The following is a 20,108-nucleotide window of genomic DNA, read 5'->3' as shown; positions in this document are numbered from 1 at the left end:
TTCAGATGATTAATTAGCCGATCTTTTTTCCAGATGAGCAGTTAGCAAATTAAAGCTTTTAACATTTAAGCAATAAAACACAGCAATGGATTATAGGCAAACATTTTATTGTTTTATCATCAAGTCAAAAACAAACAAATAGATACAGAGAATTAGAGAAGTCCTCTTCTATACAGTGGCAATTTAAGTTTAAATCTTCCTTTATTAACCCTTTTCAAACCCGGCCCAACTGAAGGAAACCCTGTCTCAATTTACACTCTCTCTCACACACACACACACACACACACACACTCAAACATCCATACATACACACACACTTCTACTAGGAGCCTGGGCACATAAGTGACTGGAACTTTAAGAAAACATCGTTGAAGGCAATCTAGGGCAGAGACTCTGACGAGCTGACGAACCTGCTCTAAGGCTTTAAAAAGCAAACGCTCGCACAAAGCCACCATGACTGACATCTAAAGAGCAAGACAAAGGCCTCTTATGTCAGGAATGAACCCTGGTTCCACCTGTTTATACACAAAATGTTCTGCATATAGGTTTCCAGTATTGTACAGTATGTATTTTTGACCCTCCCTTCATCCCAAACCCTCAGGAACAGATGATGGTGGGGAGAAGAAAAAAAAGAAAAAAAAAAAGAAAAAGACAAACACTGATTACTGATGTAAGAAAACTCAGGTTACGTTTGAATTAAGAGAAGGATGGTGTTGAACATGAACAGAAATGACAAGCTTGACTGCTTGCTAGTCAAGTCGTTTTAAAATGTTTTTCAGCACTCAGCACGCTGTCAAAACCAACTTTGCCGCCCCCTGCTGTTTACGCAAACAAACTGCATAGACTAGGCGAGAGCATTAAAATAAAAAAAAACGCTTGATCCAAAAGTAAACCCAAACACAAATCTAAACATCTCTATGAAGCAGACAAAAAAAAAAAAAAAAAAAAAAAAAAAAAAATCAGAGAAACGATTAAATTTCCACTCTAACTTACTGGGACTTTTCTTTTTTGTTTTTTTAAATAACATTAACTAAAAAGGAAGTCAAGGGGAAATATTTATACAGATGCTGACAGGGACGGATGAGGTTTTTGGGAAGATTTTGAGATAAAAGTAAGACGCAAAGAAACAAGGTTCAGCTTGACGAGACAAGCAAACCAGCGTATATACGACTAACTCCCTCGCCTTCCTCCTCCTTCTATAACACTCTAAAACCAATAAAAGAAAAATCAATCATCTTTTCAGAAAAATTCACATTCCTCTACAGTTAGAGAGAAGCTATTGCTGGCTATAACTTATTTTTTTTGTGGTTATTTGAAAATTGAACAGGATGCTGGTGAAAGTTTAACTACCGAAATAATAATAATAATAATAATAATAATAATAATAATAGAGGAAAGATGGTAGATAAGCCCTCAACATGGCCACTACTACGACCCTTTCTTCTATGCTAATGACCAGCATATGACCATCTGGTCAGATTAGACGTGTCTGATTAATTTTAGCTGATAAACAAACTCAAATCCGGCTCCTAACATTCATTAATTAGAGTTTCAGTTCTTTCCATTTGCATGGATAAACAAACTGAGCACAGCATATATACAAAGCAAGAAAAAAAACAAAACGTCAATGTTAGATACGTTTCAGTAAAATTTTCTGTGCACCTCACTTTAGTTGACTTTTTTTTTTTTCTCCCAAGTTCCAACTGCAGTAGATATGATCCACGATTCGCTTTCCAAAAGGCTTTTGGCAAATTAAGCTCTCAGATTTCCATTATGTTCAACACTGAATTAGAGATGCCTAATTTAAGAGGGGTGGGTTTTCATATTTATATTTATATATAAGACCCCAAAACCCCTTTCTCAATCCAACCAAACTGAAAAAGCTGAAAGGCAGTCGGTTCTACAGTTCACATCTATGACAATATCATAGTAAATAGAGCCTGTTTGCAGAAATGATGTGAGAAATGTCCGACGGGTCCGAAAGATTTCAGAACTTTTCACACGTAGGACCCAAGGTTCCGTAGTTTTCTGTCGTCCGAATCAAAGATGGCGACGTCCATCCACGATATTGTGCCATGCTGATGCTGTGTTTTCAAGGAGGAACTTGAAGGACAAGTCGGCATCGTGATGGCGAGTCTAATCCAGTCGTCGTCCGCTTCAGTTGTTTTCCTCGTCGCTGTCGTCGGGGCTGATGGCTGGACTGTAGGTCGGAGACGTTGGACTGTACCCGGGCGAAGTCGGGCTGTAAGTCGAGCCTTTGGGACTAGTAGGCGAGTACGTCGGCGAAGTTGGGGAGTATTTTGGAGACGTCGGGGAGTATGTAGGCGAAGTGGGCGAGTACTTGGGGCTGGTCGGGGTGTAGGTAGGAGATGTTGGAGAGTACGTCGGAGACGTAGGGCTGTATTTGGGCGTAGTGGGCGAGTAAGTCGGAGACGTCGGGCTGTATTTGGGAGAAGTGGGCGAGTACTTGGGCGAAGTGGGAGAGTATTTGGGTGAAGTCGGGGTGTATTCCGGAGAGCTGGGGCTGTACGATGGAGAGGTGGGGGTGTATTTCGGAGACGTGGGGGAGTAAGACGGCGAGCTCGGGCTGTAAGAGGGCGAGCTCGGGGTGTACGTAGGAGATTGAGGCGTGTACCGAGGGCTGGAAGGGGAGTAAGACGGAGAGGTGGGGGAGTAAGACGGGGATGTGGGAGAATAGTTCGGGCTGGTGGGCGTGTAATTCGGAGACGTAGGCGAGTACGAAGGCGAGGTTGGGCTGTAAGACGGAGAGGTGGGCGAGTAGCTGGGCGAAGTGGGCGTGTAATTGGGCGAGGTCGGGCTGTAACTGGGAGACGTTGGGGAATATGAAGGCGAAGTCGGGGAATACGAAGGAGAGGTCGGAGAGTACGAGGGGGAAGTTGGCGAGTACGATGGAGAGGTGGGCGAATACGACGGGGACGTCGGGCTGTAGCTGGGAGACGTCGGTGAATAAGAGGGCGAAGTCGGAGAATACGACGGAGATGTCGGAGAGTAAGATGGAGAGGTGGGCGAATAAGATGGAGATGTTGGAGAGTAAGAGGGCGATGTGGGCGAATAGCTCGGGGAGGTTGGGGAATAAGATGGAGATGTTGGAGAGTAGGATGGAGAGGTTGGGGAATAAGATGGAGATGTTGGGCTGTAGTTGGGGCTGGTGGGAGAGTAGGAAGGAGAGGTGGGAGAGTACGACGGGGATGTGGGGGAGTAGCCGGGGCTCTGCGGGGTGTAGCCTCCAGGGGATCGCGGCTCGTACGCCGGAGATGTGGGGGAATAGTTTGGAGACATGGCTCCACCTGGAGGAGAGGAGAGAAAGTACAAGGACAAGATAACGTATTCTGCAAGCTATTTTCCAATCATTTTTCATGTCTAGAACATCTGTAAAAAAATAGTACACTGACAATTTTCTCTTTTACCAAACATCACTACAAGTTCCTTCCCCCCTGAGGATGCATGTAAACCCTGACTTTAATCTTAAAAATGATAAAATGGCTCCTAAGCTAACCTGGAGAGGGAATGTAAGGACTGGCTGGACCAGGAGATCCAGGAGAGCCGGGTGTAGGAGACCATGCGGGCGAGTAACCCGGAGAGAAGCCGCTGGCATCGGAGGCAGCACTGGGTGAAAATCCTGCAGCTCCTGGAGTCATTCCACTTCCTGCTTGGAGAGAGAGAGAGAGCGCAAGGATGAGGCAGAGAAAATATAAATGCTGGATCTGAGAGCATCAGATAAAAGTGACTGTCCGCACTCACCCACACTGGGAGACCATGCACCGTAAGCCGGGGTGGCCCCCGTGTTCCAGGGTGTCATGGCTGGAGACATGCTGCTCATAGGGCTGGGGGCGGAGCCAAAGAACATTCCCGTTGCTGCAAAAGGAGGAGAAAGAAAAAAAAAAAAAAAAAAAAAAAAGAAAATGCATGAAGAGACTTACTTTTAAGATGAAAATCATTTTTGCTAATTAACAAAAATAAAAACGTTACTTACGTCCAGCTACACTGATGCCGGGGATGTTGGTGGGAATCTCCATGCCGTATTTGCATTTCTCAGCATCCAGCAGCAGGTCGAAGCAGCCGGTGCCTGCAGGAGCCAGCTGTCCGAGCATGATGTTTTCAGACACGCCCTTCATGGGATCGCATTCTCCATGGGACGACGCTTCCATCAAGACGTCCACCTACACAGGTCAAAGAGAAACCAGCAAAAAAGGTAACGTGAATGAATATCACGCTGTTACACTCGACATTAGGATTCTTCCTGTACAATTGTTTTTGCCTTTATTCAGAAATCACAGATAAAAAAACTCTACACTTCGGTAATTTAGTACATTAAACATTACATAGTTAAAGCTACATGCAATACGTTTATAGCTGTAATAATGTGAAAAGGTAGAAACAAGGTGGAACAAAATCACCATTATAATTACTGCTGCTTTGTTTATCAGTAAGAATCTCATGGAAAATAAAATTCGGTATTAAAAAATATATATATAAACTATTAGATTCAATACTCCTCAGGATCAACCAGGATCTGTGCAGACCAAACTTTTACCCACAAACGAATTAAGCTATAATCAACAATAGATTTTTATTATTTATTTAATTTTTGTAATTTATAACCGAACAGAAAAATCCAAACATGCCTACGCAGGTGTATAAATACACAGTACGCACACAATACTAAAAAAAATTCAAAATGCATTGAAAAGTATTTATTTCTGTGCTCCTTGTTCTCACCGTCTCTTCAAAAGAGCACTTCATGAGCGGGCCGGTGTCCTGTCTGTTGATGCCGTGACGGGTGATGGCCATCAGGTGACCTCTGCAGGTCATGGTGTCGCACAGGAGGGCGAGATGGCGGTAGTTCACGTAGGAACCGTCGAAGGAGATGACGTGGTACAACTCTCTCTCCAGAGCCTTACGCACTGCCTCGATACCGAGCACCTACGAGAGAAAGATAAGCTGATTAAAAATGGAAAAATGGCTGCAGCTACCTTATAATTAGTGCTTTATATTATAATTAATATCTTTTAACTACAGATCTGGCGGTTTTTCCTAAACTCGGACGGCGAGCTGAGAAAATCTTACAGTGAAGATCTCCACGATGTCGTTGGAGGTGGTCCTGACGGGGTCGACGTCCTTCTCGCTGAGGACTCGCATTAGACTGACGCCGTCCGTCTCGAGAATCCATTCCTGTAGCGCTTTAAACTCTCCCTCCTCCGTGATTATGGTCCTTTTCTTGTTCTCGGTTTGAGGAAGATGCATGTACACCTAAAGGAGAGGAAGACGATGAGTTCGGTATAAATAAACAGGAGCTTGTGATAGAGGGTTTGTTCCATATTTAAAACAATACAAGCAGCCCATTTTAAATCATGTGACTCGAGGCACCTTGCTGATCTGTTCGATGCCCTGTAGGGTCATGTCCGTCAGCATGTTGGACTCGATGCACCGCAGGAACACGTCGTCGTCCATCTTATCCACCACCTCTTCATCCTGCCAGAGGAACGACACACAGGATTCAACCAGCTCAATGAAACGTGTGTATAATGTGAAAGGAACACGATTAGGAGACACCGTGATGGTGAGGCGCGAGTTTCAAATATTATTTTAAAAAAAATTATATTCATAATCTCACCTCCTGGAACTTGTTCTCATCGCTGTTCATGATTCGGATACGCAGCACCAGCTTCTCAGCGTTATCGTCATTGAAGATGCAGTTTAGATCGTCACCAAAACCTGGGAGACGCAAACGGGGAAAAAAGGGGGAAGTTAAATACTGAGCACAGAGAAAACCTAAATCTATCCAGCTTACTATTATTATTATTATTATTATTAAATCCTAGCTCCTGTCTAACAGAGCTTTTAGTGCTATTCTAAAGATCACATCCTGTTTTATTCTAGCATTAGAGTAAATTTTTCCCCACTACACACTTCTGTTCACACTCGTTCTGGATAAATTCAATACACGTAAATGTAAATAAAAGGCATGAGTTGTATCTGAACTGGGATTCCACAGGATACAAAAAATAAATAAAATGAAAAAGCATAACTGATGACTACTTACTCTTTATTAAACTTTTTAAGAAGACACTTCAGCCTACATCTTGCTTTCTCATGGCTCAATTATTTTTACTCATTTTATTCATGTGCTTCTCCTAAATGTTGGAAACAGATCTGTTTTTTGTATATATTAAAAACGCAATCTTTTGAGTTTATATTACTAATATTTACGGGTATTGGAAGGTTTATTATAAAATATTGCAGGTCTGAGGTGTCAGTATGTTCACAGCTCTGGTACGAGTCTCCCAAAATAAAGGCAGTTAATAAATTACTGGAAGCCTTTAAAAATAATTTCATCCCTGATGGACGAAACTGCCAGCGCATACTACCTTGAAAATAAAAGATTACTTAATAGTATTTTTTATTAATTATTTAATTACGATTATTTTTATTGCAATAATTTATCTTTCTACTATGAGTTATTGCTATTGATTTTTTTTTTTTGCTGTTATTTGTTTTTGTCGCTTTAATACGCCACCCTCTTTCTAATCCTCAGCCATTTTCTTCGGTTTAAAGAAAACACTCTGCTTGATGCAAGATTACAAAACGCAGACTTTAGTAAAGTGAATTACGAAGATCACTGAGTGTCTTCTGGTCTCACCTGCGTTAATCTTCTCAGCGATCTGCTCCATGGAGAGCTTTCGGTCAGTCATGTGTTTGCGGTCCAGCTCGATGCGCAGCAGCCAGGGAGAGATGCGGGTCACGTCAAAGTCGGGCATCTCGTAGTAAACGTTCACCCACTCCTGATCCTCGGCCACCACCGTGCTCTGGGGGTTGGGGTCGTAGTAGATGGCCGTGTTGGCCGTGACCTTACGCAGCGTCGTGTGCTCCAGGCGACACAGGATGTCTTTGGCGCGCTCTGCGTCGCGGGCCGCCTGGCCCAGCAGGAACACGGTCAGGGACGGAGTCTTGGGACGCTTGGAGATGTTGATCAGCTCTTTGAGTCGAGGCACACCCAGGGTGACGTTCTTAGCCGACACGCCGGCGTAGTGGAAGGTGTTCAGGGTCATCTGAGTGGCAGGCTCACCCAGAGACTGAGCGGCCAGAGCACCCACCATCTCACCCGGGTGAACCTAAAACATTTCAGAACTGAAATATAACCATCCAATCCAGACAGCGACTCACTCGCATCACGGGATTGTTGTTTTACTCACAATTGACTGGTTGAACTTGGTCTCAATCTCTCCCAGGAGCCACTCGAAGGCCTCGGAGCTGAGACGAAACTCTTCGGTCATGCGTCTGGAGCAGAGGGTGGAGCGCAGATGGATGTTAAGAAGCAGCGTCGCGTTCTGCTGGGCCTGCTTGCTTAACGGATCGTCACCGTTCACGATCACCAGCTTCTTACTCAGCTCTTGCACACCTACATGAGAGAAGGAAAAAAAAAACTCCACTTAATTAATCCAGTAATTCAAACACAAGCAGCTGAACTGGGTTTCGTTCAAGCTACATTTATGCTTTGATTTCGGGAAAAAAAAAAAAAAAAATATACTAGAAGTTAGAAGTTAGATTATGGAAGTAAGTATTGATTCCAAATCTGTTTGTTGGAGCACCGATGCATAAAAGCACACACGCGTGCCATCTGTAATAAGTTTACACACCCTCCACCACTCTTAAAGGGTTGAGATCTGTTGGAGTTCGCGGGTTGATGCGGAAAATCTTTTGCGCATTCCAGATCATTCGGGCCAGATTGCACGGCAGCACCACCTGCAGGAACGGAGAGCAAGTTACAACACCTGCATTATACAGCGTAATCACCTTTTACAGCATCTGTAGTGCACGCGTGATGATTATAAACATGAGAAAACAAGGATTTTGCTGAACGTGTTTGTAATTTTCTTCAGTCAAAGGTGCTGGGATTAATTTTTAACTTTCCCTAATAAATGCTAGATAACAGATCTACCATATGTGCAACAAGATTTTTTGGCAAATTGTCTCATTCTATTAAGTTAATAAGCACTTGTATGTTAAACGGTATACATCGTATAAGCGTTAATCTTTTTAAAAATTACACACCTTGCTGTCTCCGGTGGGGAAAATGGCTCTCAAGATCTCTCGGTCCTCCTTCATTTTCTCAAACTCCCTCTCCAGGGCGCTCTGCACGTGTGCGTTGGTCATCACTTCCTTCAGCACGTCCTCCTGCAGCGTGCGCCGGAGAGCTCGCTCGTTAGTGTAGTCAAACTTGAACCTGGTGGATTAAACAGGATGGAGGTCGAAGGTCAAGGACAGAATGTCAGATAGGCGATAATCAACGAGGTTTGGAAAGACTACAACTGCTAGAAAGATTTACTAGCATGAGATTACTGCAGTGACTCACTTCTTCTCAAAAGCTTTGTGGGATGGTTTAAGCGTGGCCATGTTTTGGAACTCGACAGCCTCTCCAGCCAGACCATCCTCTCCGTATCTCAGCTGCACCACCTGGTTAATGGAGTTCCTCACAGTGGCGTCGTATTTCACCATAACCGACTCCATAGACTTGATCAGACGACGCTGGATATAACCTGAGGAGAGCAAAACAAAGAAAAAACATGAGGAACGCTACCGCCAACATGTTTCTAGTAAACACAGTCGTTTTGGTTATATACAGTATTGTACAAAAGTCTTAGGCACCCTATTATTTTTTTTTTTTGTAAAAACTTTGTTATAGATTTTTATTTTCTGATTTCTACTTTATCGAGTCAGTGCTGAACATTTTAGATTCCAAACATTAGTTTTCCAGCACAAAGTGAAATGTTACAGAAAAATGTTTGTATGTCAGTAAAGAAAGCAGCAGATTCCATAAGAGACACGTTTCAGATAAAAACATAATGAAGGCTGCTGGGTTTCGCTGCAGAAATAAGAAGCGAGTCGACAGTCAAAGTCTCCAGAAGAACTGTGGCTGCTTCTGCAAGATGCTCAGTAACACTTCCAGCTCATTTCCTTATAAAACTGCACACACTGCACCTGAGAATACTAATTTATTTATTTAAAGCGAAGGATCGTCACACCAAATATCGACTGTTTCATTTATTACTGTTTACTGCTCTTTATAGGATTTTTGTAATGTAGAAACATTTAATTTCATCATTTTTGAAGGCTACTTTACTCTACAGCATTTCATTACATGTGCCTGAGACTTTTGCACACTACTGTATATGTTGCTTTGAACGTTCTTGTTCTTTACCCGTCTCGGCCGTTTTCACAGCCGTATCGATCAGACCCTCTCTGCCTCCCATGGCGTGGAAGAAGAACTCCGTGGGTGTCAGACCGGCGAGGTACGAGTTCTCCACGAACCCCCTACTCTCGGGACCGTAGTCGTCCTTGATGAAGTGAGGAAGAGTGCGGTGCTTGAAGCCGAAAGGGATTCGTTTACCCTCAACGTTCTGCTGACCCACCACAGCAATAACCTACAGCAGGAGCATGAACAGGTGAAATCACAGAAACATAACTTTATAATTAATTTAGAACGTGCACAGCGGGAGAAATCTCATTTGAACTCCAAGTGAAATCACTTTATGCTCATTAAGGACATCTAACTTAAAGTCTCACCTGCGAGATGTTAATTTTGGAGCCCTTGGATCCGGCCACCACCATGGATTTGAAGTTATTGTACTCGGACAGCGACTTCTGAGCAGAAGATCCCGTCTTGTCTCGAGCGTCGTTCAGGATACGGTTGACCTGATTTTCAAAGGTCTGCCTCAGAGTGTTACCTGGAGTGGGCTCCAGTTCGTTGTTGTGAGCTTTCTCGATGACCTGGAAAGTGTCGTATCTAATGATTAAGTGTGGCTAAAACTCTAAAACTGACTCACTAATACCACCATGGAAGTAAATCTCTAAATAAGCTCCACCCCCTTGCAGTTGTAGTTCAGCTCACAGGCAGCAGGGGGCACTAAAACTACCAACTCCACCACAAAAACACATGTCTAGCTTATGACTCTGATAAATGAGAAACCACTCACCTCTATCACATCTTGTTTGGCCTTCTTGATGGTGTTCTGAATGTCAAGATACGTCTTCGCATCAGCGATAGAGTCACCAATACCAATAGAGTGACCTACAAGAGTGAAAAAACCATGACCACGTGCTCAGAAGAAAGGAAAACACAGGCTGAGTGATAAACATTATTGAAATCAATTGGTTACGAGAGCTAGCTCACCAAGATCAAACAATTATGACTATACATGCAGTCTCACAAATAAAACCTTACCTTCGATGAGCAGCCAGTTGTTGACGACAGTCTGAATGTTGGAGTAGAAGAGGCGGGTGATGTCATGACCCATCTCCAGGTAGGAGATGTGGACGAGAGAACCGGCGGACGTACCGAGAGACTTCTTACACAGGATCCCCATGATCAGCTCTCCGTTCTCCACGATCACCTGCAGCAGGAAGGAACGTCCCAGTCAATAAACAGCTGTACAGTGTAGAACCTTCACGGGTTCTGTGATTGTCCCTTTTGAGGAGCCTTCAAGGTTTTATATAGAACTCTGGCCTTTCAGAAACGGCACCTAGTAGACTCATTTTAGTGATGATCCTTAAATTATCCAATGAATCCTTAAAGAACCCTTGAAGAACCTGTGGTCTAATTACTACGATTTAAGATTTTAGACGCCTGACAAGTGCTTTGGAATAAAAAAATTTTGAAGTAATGAAGTTTGTACCACATACTTATCCACTTAATACACACTTTTAGAAGAAAAGAAGGTTCTTTAGAAGGTTCTTCAAGAGTTCATTGGACACTTAATGGCTTTTAGCTTCTGTAACAGTGTTCTTTATGATAGGAAAACATTTTGAAGTAGTGTATTATATAGAACCTTTAACGGTTCCCGCTGTGGGACAACCAAAGAGCCTTTGAATGCTCTAAATTTAACTGCGTAGACTCATTAATCAGGTCCAGAGGTGACTCAGTGTGTCAGTGTAGCTTTAAAAAACAAAAAGGGGCCTCTACTTGCATCCCTTTCTGATGGAAGAACACTATAAATGTTCTACACAGAAAGTTTAAAAGAACCTGAGGAACCCTTGTAAGTTCTAAATTTAAGAGTGTAGCCTAATTAATCAGGCCCACCTTTGTGTCTCCAGGAGAGATGTGCTTATACGGGCCGCTGTCCTCGTCGTCCGGATGCGTGCTGTGTGTACGGATCACGTTGATGTGACCTGGAATGATCAAGCTGAAGATCTGTTTGCCGGTCCACAGTGGGCGTGGCTTTAAAATAGCAGGCTGCGGCACTTTGCCGTCCCAGGAGGACAGGAACATCAGCAGATTCATCACTTCACCCTGATGGAAGAAGAGAACCCCCAGGGAAAAATCATCAAGTGAGAAAACTGGTCTTTCATATTATTCATCACCAAGAATCAGTTTTAAGTCTGAGTCTGAGTGATACACACCCTCTCTAAGAAGACGTCTCGCTTGGTGAACTTGCGCACGGCGGTGAGCGTGTCCTGCACGATACCCATGACGGGTCTGTTGGACTGCGGCGTGACGATCATACGCGGCACCATGGCCAGCTCCTGAATCTCGGCGCGCGTCTCGAGTGACTGGGGCAGGTGCAGGTTCATCTCGTCTCCGTCGAAGTCGGCATTGTAAGGAGTCGTTACACTGTAGAGGAAGAAGATCGGAGTGTATTCTGCTCATCTATCATTTTCAACAATCAAAAATGTTGACATTAAATATTAAAGGGGCAGTTTGTAGTTTTTAAAATGGTGTTTCTAGACCTTTAATAACTATATAAATCAGTACAACGAGTGCCACAAATACGCATGATATATATTAAAAAAAAAAAAACTACACACAAAGGATTTGGCTTATTTCTAGTTTAAGTCTTGTTTACATTTTTCTGGCCTGGAAATAAGCCCCGCCTCCTTCCAGGACAGCTGCTCAGCGTCCCTATTTTTTTTTTCCTCAAAAGGCAACTCACTATGTCCTGTTAAGGTTGTAATTCACCTCTCCAGGCAGCAGAGGGCTCTAGAAATGACCAGCTGCTCTTGTTAAAGTCACACGTACACACCTGAGGTTGAGTCGAAACGTCGACCACGGCAGGATTCGAACCCTGTGACCCATCATAGACATTTTGTGCAAGGTGGGCTGTCTGTTAAAGATGACGATGTCACCGTCGCACATGTGTCGCTCCACCTGATAAGACATCCAGCACAACAAGAGTTTAAGTATTAAAAAAATACGTCAGTTTTAAAATAATAATAATAATATTAAAAAAAACAAAGAAAAAAAAAAAAAAAGACACAGCTAGGGAAATGCGTTACTTTACCTTATAGCCGATCTGAAGGTGAAGGTCACTCGGTTTCGGGTGGAACCGAAGGTCAATTCGGTCTCCGTTATCCCGGATGATGTATTTGGCTCCGGGATACTGACTGTTTCCTCTCCTCACGAGCTCCTGGAGTCTGAGAAGGGAATCAAAGTCAATCATCTCAATAAACTGACAATTCAATACCATCACAGAGCTGCCAGCACTTCTTTCCCAAATCACTTGCCTTAAACAGAACCTGAAGTGTGCGTATACGCAGATTTTTAAATTAAACACCAGGTGCTTTAGGTCTGTTTTAGTTACGACATTTACTGTGTTTTAAAAATTAAAAAAAAAAAAACTCTGAATTTCCAACCTCTGACTAAGAAAAACGAACAAAAAAAAAATCTTGGAATTTCTACTCAGAATATCAGGGAGTCTCCTTAACCTCGAATTTATCATGACATGAAAGCAAGATGGCCGCTTACATCATGAACAGTAACTAAAACTAAAACTCACTTAGTAGCTTAAGCCCAAAAATCATGTAATTCCAATTTCAGACTTTATTTCTGAGTTAATTCGAACGCAGCAGTAGACACTAGAAACGTTTCCATGCGTGTAAGTTACCGTAAAACGCCATATATACGCCGTCTGAACTCGTCTGCTCTTTTAATCACATTCTGATCATCACTATCAGTAAAATTATTTGTAAAGTGTTAGATTAAAAACTCCATTGTGGGCCTAATACGCTTATTTATTTATTTATTTATTTAAGTTATTCTTGGCTGACATGTTTAATTCCCTGATGTTAACGATATACATAGGTAATGTTTTAAGTCAAACCTTTATTGATGGATTATATTTCAACTCAAAACACACTCTGTTTACTGCGACAGAAAGCGAGCTCATGTGGCGTTTTTAAAAACAGGACGCGTAAGGTTGACGAGATTGTTACCTGTCGATGTTGAACGGCGTGACGATCTCGGGGAAGGTCATGTTAGCGGCGATGGAGCGAGGCACGCCCACCTGGTCGATCTGTAAGTTGGGGTCGGGCGTGATGACGGTTCGGGCAGAGAAGTCCACACGCTTCCCCATCAGGTTTCCTCGCACACGGCCTTCTTTCCCCTTCAGCCTCTGTTTGATGGATTTGAGCGGACGGCCGGATTTCTGCATCGCCTGAAATGAACGTTTTGGATTTTCAGCAGATCTTCAGCATTTTACAGTCACGCCAACTCTCCAAGCTGATTCATCACGAAATAAATTTAGGGTGATGAATTATCTTGTGTCTACTCCAAGTTATTTCTGCATTACATTTCTTCTATTGCACACAGATTCACGGCATATTTAACGTACACGTTTTATTAAAACTTACTCGAGGCAGACCGGGCAGCTCGTTGTCCACCATGGTGGCCACGTGGAACTGCAGGAGCTTGACGTCTTCTGCTATAACGTGCGCTGCAGCTCCGCTCTGCTCGTTCCGTCGCAGCTGGTTATTGATTTTCACGATGTCGGCTAACTTGTGCGTCAAATCATCCTGAAGGGGAACCGCAGGAGCAATTTAATGGTACATTTTAAATGCACACAAGTGTTTTCTGATGAAAATGATGATTCACACGCTGCACCAAAAAAACATGAAGATTAAAAAGCCTTGATTTTGATCGGAAATGGCTTAACACATTCTTTGAGCTACAGTTTAACTTTAAATTAAAGAAAAGTGGCCCAAACATCTGCATATTAAAATTGCACGCTATTTTAATTATTAATCTCACTAGTCAGATTATTCATAAAAATAACTAAAGTTTCTCTCCAAAACCAAAACTTGGCTTTAAAATTATTCACTCTAATAATGAATGAAGCATAATTCTGAGTTAAATTTGACTTTTATATTCTTTTGGTTTTTGCAAAAATAACTAAATGAGGGAAAAAAAAGCCAAATTTAAAATTCAACCCTAATAATTTTATTTTGTTCAGTTTAAGAAATTATATTGTTTCTTGCTCACTGGAACGAATAAAAGTAAATAAATTCTAGCTAGTAACTGAACGATTGATTGAGAAGTGTTCTGTAGTATAAAGCTGAGCACCACTGTGGTGTAATAAATCCTGAACACACACCTGACAAGTCTGAATATCTGACTAACGTTTGACTCTCACCTGGTTCCTGGCCGAGCCCTGCATGACCACAGCCGGTCTGACGGCGAGGGGCGGAACCGGCAGCACGGTGACGATCATCCACTCCGGCCGCGCGTACTTGGGATCCATCCCCAGGATGAGATCCTCCTCGTCTGAGATGCGTTTGAAGATCTCGTGCACGCGCTCGGGGCTGAGGAGAATCTTCTTCTCCTGAGAGTCCTCGTTTACGTGCTTCCACTCGGCGTACAGCTCCAGGCCCGAGCGCCGGATACGAGGCTGGTACCGCCCACATCCGCCGTGACCCTGACCATAACCAAAGAACCGTAAAAATCAATAGATGAAGTCGATTGTTAGAGTGAACAGAAATGGCGTTCCTGGACCAGCCAGGTGTGTTACAGCTCACCTTTTCTTTAGTGAGGTCCTCGTCGTTCTCCTGCTGCTCCACTCCGAACTTGTTGTCCATCTCCTCGCCGCCCTCGCAGATGTTTTTACCCTTACACAGGTCGTAGACGTGCATCAGGCGCTTTCGCGGCTGACCTTTCGACTTGGCCAGGATGTCTTTGATTTTTGGGTTGTTCTGTAACGTAGACGTACAAACAGGATTATTTTTAAGGGTAATAAACGCTCACAAGCTTGCATTCACCAGATTAGTGTTATAACTCCAAATAGTGCAAAATGCAAAGTCGGAAGAAATATAATGCTATATAAACAAACGAATAAAACACACACCGCATCAACCAGCAGCTTGGAGCAGAAGAAACACACACAGCGGAGGACTTTCATGATCTTCGCGATGAAGCCGACGTGAAAGACGGGCTTGGCCAGCTCGATGTGACCGAAGTGACCCGGACATTCTGTCATGTTACCTACATCATGAACAGCAGATGAGTGAATGAGTTTACGATCCATGTTAGCCCCCCCCCAAAAAAATAAATAAATAAAAATAAAAAAAAACCCACACACACGCAACACTTCTACTGTCATTTATCTCAACATCTCAAAATTTCAATCCTGAACCTAATAATTATTCAGGGAAATATTTATTTTTACTCACTATTGTTCACGTAACATTTTGTACATCCCTTTTGCACTTTACATATATTTCATACTCATTCTAATTTTTTAATTTTAGCTTTAATGACGTATTTCATACACAGTCTAAAGAGGAGGAGGCCAGGTGTCCATTTCACTGCAAGTTATACACTGTATATAATTGTGCATTTATGTGACAAATAAAAATCTTGAATTTATTAGTGAGATTTTTTTTTTTTTTAAATCAAAACACCACCACAGTATCTAAAAGGCAACATGCAGTTCCTGAAATTATGTGTGATTAAAATACGATGGTTTCAGGTGCAGCCGTAAACCGGATCCCGACGCACCTGCACACGTCTGGCATCTCCCCGACCTCTCGATGACCCCCTGCCGAGGGTCCATGAGGCCGCCCAGTTTGGGGCGTCCTCCCTCGGTGGTCTCGGGGTACTTGATGCCCCCATCTGTGACGGACATCCGTTTCTGCAAAGACACCAGGCAAAAATATTAACCTGTGCTTAATTAATACATCAAAAACCCAAATGTCCAATATCTGGATTTCAGACCTTTATATACTTATATGCCTTTCTATACAGTGAGAATGTAGGTGCAATATGCAAATGTACAAGTTTATAACACTCAGGTAAAAGCACACATTTCAAAATATGCCACTTCTTTAGCTAAGCAAGTAAAGAGTGCTTCTGACCACTGATTAAGCATAATGCAAACATCACAGACCAGTTTCCAGGACCATGTTTGCACAAATAATCCCACTCATGAAATAGTCACATACTGCATCTGTGATCACGTGACTTGTCACCTCAAAGTCTGCAGGTATGAAATGTGCTGTACTTTTTATTTTCTTTATAACCAAAACACCCAAGTCTAGCAGTTCACTAAGCTCATCATGATGCTAATTCATGTTCAGACAAAACTTGCAACATCTGAGTGCATTATTAAATAAATTAGATCTACAGCAGGCTGTTTTTTTTTTTTCTCTTTGCAAATTTCACTAATGCAACAGATTTGTTGTGTTCAGTGCATCCTCCTGCACCATCCATGTCAACATCAGGTGCATTAAAAAATAAAAAAAGACATTTTGCATTAAAAGATTAAAAAAAGCATGCTTTTGAATTCATTTGTAAAAAAGTTTTTATTGTCATGAAAAAGAAAAAGTAAAAAAAAAACCACATTATGTCGAGCTTTGGGAGTTTAACGAGAAGAAGAAAAAGGCAAACTGCTATTAAATAAGGTGATTTCATTCTTTATAAAAGTCTATATTTAAAATTCTACTTTTATTATTAATCCAGTAAATTCCTGTCCAACTTTTTTTTTTCTTTTTTTCTCTTTTTTTTTCCCTGCACGTGCGCTTAACTGTTAGACTGAGTGGCGCGTGAGCCGGCTAGCAATGCTAAGCTAGCGCTAAAACGAGGACAAAACACACTGAGCCTAAAGCTAAAAAGTAAAACATGGAGCTAAAGTGGTGATCTATGAGGTTAATCAGAGCAACAAAGCTGGTGTCCAAAGAATGAAGAGAAAAACCTAGCGCAAAGGAAAAGACCTACAAGCTCATCAGGGCTGATGATGCCGAACTGAACTCTCTTGATGAGGCGCAGTGGGCATGCGCTGTCGCTGGAAGGCGGTCCGTGCATCCTGTCTATTCAAAGAGACTCGTCCTCCCTTCGGCACGCCGCTTTTCAAAGAGGGAACGGCTCTGAAACGCCACCAAGACCCTCTTCCTGGCACCGAGAGGTGACCGGAACGTGTCCGATGGCGGTTTCCAAACGAACCACGTTTCTTACCACTCAATGTGCCTATTTATTTATGTATATAATCTAACTGCTTAAACTACTCCTCTAGCCCCCTTCCTCCCCTTGATCTAACCTCTGGTGCGCTCTAAGCGCATCTGAAAGAAAGCGCCTCGCACACGTCTTTATATAGACTGAACGACAGCTACGGGTTAACCCACTCTCTTTCACAGGGGCAAACGAGTCCGAAGGCGGGTTGTAGCGCTACACTCCTGAACGTTCATTGGCTACACGAATGGTGGATATGAATAATTCATAAAGGACGACGCACAGCCAATCAGAATGCACGTTTTTCTACTCAACGAATCCTAACCAGAATAAGGCGGGAAGTCATAAAACAAGTCTTCCTATTGGTCTATCGTTAGAAAAGGCGTGACCACAAGCCGTCTGGGTGTAATTCAATTTTAATATTCAACAATATGAAACGTGATTTGTGGGCACGCTTATGAATATGTATGAGCAAGTAAGAACTGACCAATCGGAACAAACTATAACGACGTTCGTATCGTCCCGCCTCTTTTACGAACATTGCCGATGTTTGCCGAATGCTGTTTTCCCCGTCTAAGCAAAAGTAAAAAAACGGTACTGTTCCGTTCGTCTCGCCCTGGACCAGCTACGAGTGTTGGAAAAGAAGCTCGCGCGAAAGGCCTACCTCAACCACCGAAGATTCAAACATATATATTTTACTTAGCTTTTATGATAAATGGTCCAAAATTATTTTAACAATGTTCTTTAGCACGCCTTTAAATATAACCGTTATTTTTCGTAGCAATTTTTAACATTTGCTACTATTTTATGGGAAATTGCAAGAAGCCTCGGACTCGAGTTAAAGCAATGGCCGGACAACTGACACTGAATTTCGGTATGCGGAGTTGGAAAGCCCCCGGAAAGCCTGGAGCTTTGTACCAACTATATTTTTTAATCTTTTTTTATACACAAAAGATCAGAATTTATCGTTTAGTCTTTGTGAGACGATTGCTTAAAAGGGTGGTACGTATTTTGAGTTTTGATCCGTATTTTTTTGAGATTTTAAGCTGTAGGCCGCGTTTTAGTCGGAAGGCTCCAGCGGATAAGGTTAGATAACAGTATAAAGAGAGAGATGGATTTTTAAAAATATTATTTCTGAAATATTTAATAATGAGCTGTTTAGACAATAATGAGTTTCAGTTTACTGTAATGGAGAACGGTTCAATTTTTGTCGTCTGAAACAAAAAAAAATGTATGTTAGGTAACTATTATTAACGTTATAAAGTGTGAAGGTTAGTATTTACCTCCGTGTTATTTAAATTACAGTATGTTATTAAAGCTAAAGTGAGCAACCATGTTGATTTAGCTCCTTTTTTAAAAAATAAAATAAAATGTATAATATGTTATATTTGTTCGGTTTCGTTCGAAGGAGAACGTTAAAGCACAATATGGCCGCCGCGGTTATTAGCTTCTTAGCTTAGCATAGTTCTGTCTCCTCCACAACAACAAAGTGAGAAAATAAAAATTAATTTCTGAGTCTTTAGGTCGACGATAAATTTTTTAAAAATCTAGATTATAAATTTAATTAGATTTCCCAAATGTAGAGCAGACGATTTATTTTATAAATCGCCTTTTAGGTGGTGAGGTGGAATTTTATTTTTTTGTTTGTTGTTGTTTTTTTCTTTTGTCTTTTAAAAAATAACATTAATATTACATTAGATTAGCCAGCCGTCTTAACACTTATTGTCGATACTTAAGTATTTAACAAAATAAAGAAAATAATAAGTGCTGGCTAAGTTGTACGTTGGATATTTAGCTAAGATTAGTTGCCATGGTGATTTGTTTTTGAGGAAATACCACCGAAATATACATCAATGCTATCTTATTCCTATAGAAAAGGGTGTATAATATAGATTATTAGTTATATTTATATATATAATATTATTTATATATTTATTTATTTGTTAAAAAGGAAAGGGGAATCGTCGACAAGTTGGTCTTGCACGCGCGCGATGCTAAGCTAGCTAGCATAATGTTCTTGGTCTAGCATTTGTCTTTTTGTCGCTGTACACGACATTAAAACGATTTTCTTTACGATTTTGAAGCTATTCTGAGCTAGTATGTCGCTTTAGTTTTAAATAATGGATAATTATTAAATATTAGACAGCAGGTTGGTTTATTTAGCTAGCTAGCCAGCCATCTTAGCCAGCTAACAGTAAAAGCTTTGTTATATGTAACTTGGGTGTGTTTTCCGTCGCTGAGTGATATTTTTTTACATATACACAAATGTAGCTGTATATTTGGTGGAAATTATGTTCTTAGCTATATTATTTTTTTAAATCAAACCGCTCTAGTGCTTGGTCAGGGCTGGTGTTGGTGTGTCAGTATGGCGGAGGCGTCTGTGTAATAAAAATGGAGTCTGTTCTGTTACAGGGTTGTTGTTTTGTAAGGAAGAGAGAGAGAGAGAAGTCAGGCTGAGTCATTTGCCACAGCTAAACATGTCTTCTTCCTTATTGTTATTATTTTTTTTCTTTTCACAGCGTCTAAGAAGTCATTTCAGACCGCTAGTTAAATGATCCAGATTGAATAGTAGGGGGAAAAAAGAGAAGGAATTCGTGTGGTGCCACGGAGGCAGGATCAGATTATCTGCTTTAGGAGTAAGTCAGGTTACAGAAGTCTCCTCAGTGTTGCCAGCAGCTCTTTTCAGGGGAAAGTAGCTAAAGCAGGCTCAGAAAGGGGGCTAGAAGTCGCCGGGTGACGTCACGGACACGTTCATTTGCATGTTAAATTTATTCTTTGTGATCATTGGTAGCTGAAGGAAGATTTTTCAAAATGCAATACTTTTATCAGACTCGAAGGAAATAATAGATGAGAATTTGATCATCTGTTCGCTCTATAA

At 41.8% G+C, this 20,108-nt stretch overlaps 1 protein-coding gene across 1 annotated transcript; it reads right to left on the bottom strand.

Moving 5' to 3' along the window:
* Nucleotides 1-90: 90 nt before the first annotated feature.
* polr2a (RNA polymerase II subunit A) lies at nucleotides 91-17,333 on the bottom strand. Its single transcript, XM_034309273.2, has 28 exons — nucleotides 17,000-17,333; nucleotides 15,785-15,917; nucleotides 15,132-15,268; nucleotides 14,806-14,979; nucleotides 14,424-14,705; nucleotides 13,645-13,806; nucleotides 13,228-13,448; nucleotides 12,297-12,429; nucleotides 12,039-12,163; nucleotides 11,419-11,629; nucleotides 11,099-11,308; nucleotides 10,244-10,412; nucleotides 9,996-10,090; nucleotides 9,586-9,789; nucleotides 9,221-9,443; nucleotides 8,375-8,558; nucleotides 8,074-8,245; nucleotides 7,659-7,764; nucleotides 7,215-7,420; nucleotides 6,662-7,133; nucleotides 5,636-5,736; nucleotides 5,389-5,493; nucleotides 5,089-5,271; nucleotides 4,741-4,944; nucleotides 3,995-4,181; nucleotides 3,763-3,876; nucleotides 3,518-3,667; nucleotides 91-3,308 (listed from the first exon to the last, which is right to left on the bottom strand). The coding sequence occupies exons 1-28, from the start codon at nucleotides 17,084-17,086 to the stop codon at nucleotides 2,158-2,160; spliced, it is 5,901 nt and encodes a 1,966-aa protein (XP_034165164.1). The 5' UTR covers nucleotides 17,087-17,333; the 3' UTR covers nucleotides 91-2,157.
* Nucleotides 17,334-20,108: the final 2,775 nt, after the last annotated feature.

The sequence above is a fragment of the Pangasianodon hypophthalmus genome, chromosome 12 (assembly GCF_027358585.1).
Source record: "Pangasianodon hypophthalmus isolate fPanHyp1 chromosome 12, fPanHyp1.pri, whole genome shotgun sequence".
NCBI lineage: Eukaryota > Metazoa > Chordata > Actinopteri > Siluriformes > Pangasiidae > Pangasianodon > Pangasianodon hypophthalmus.
The sequence above is the reverse complement of the archived record's forward strand: the minus strand, read 5'-3'. Positions and strand labels throughout refer to the sequence as shown.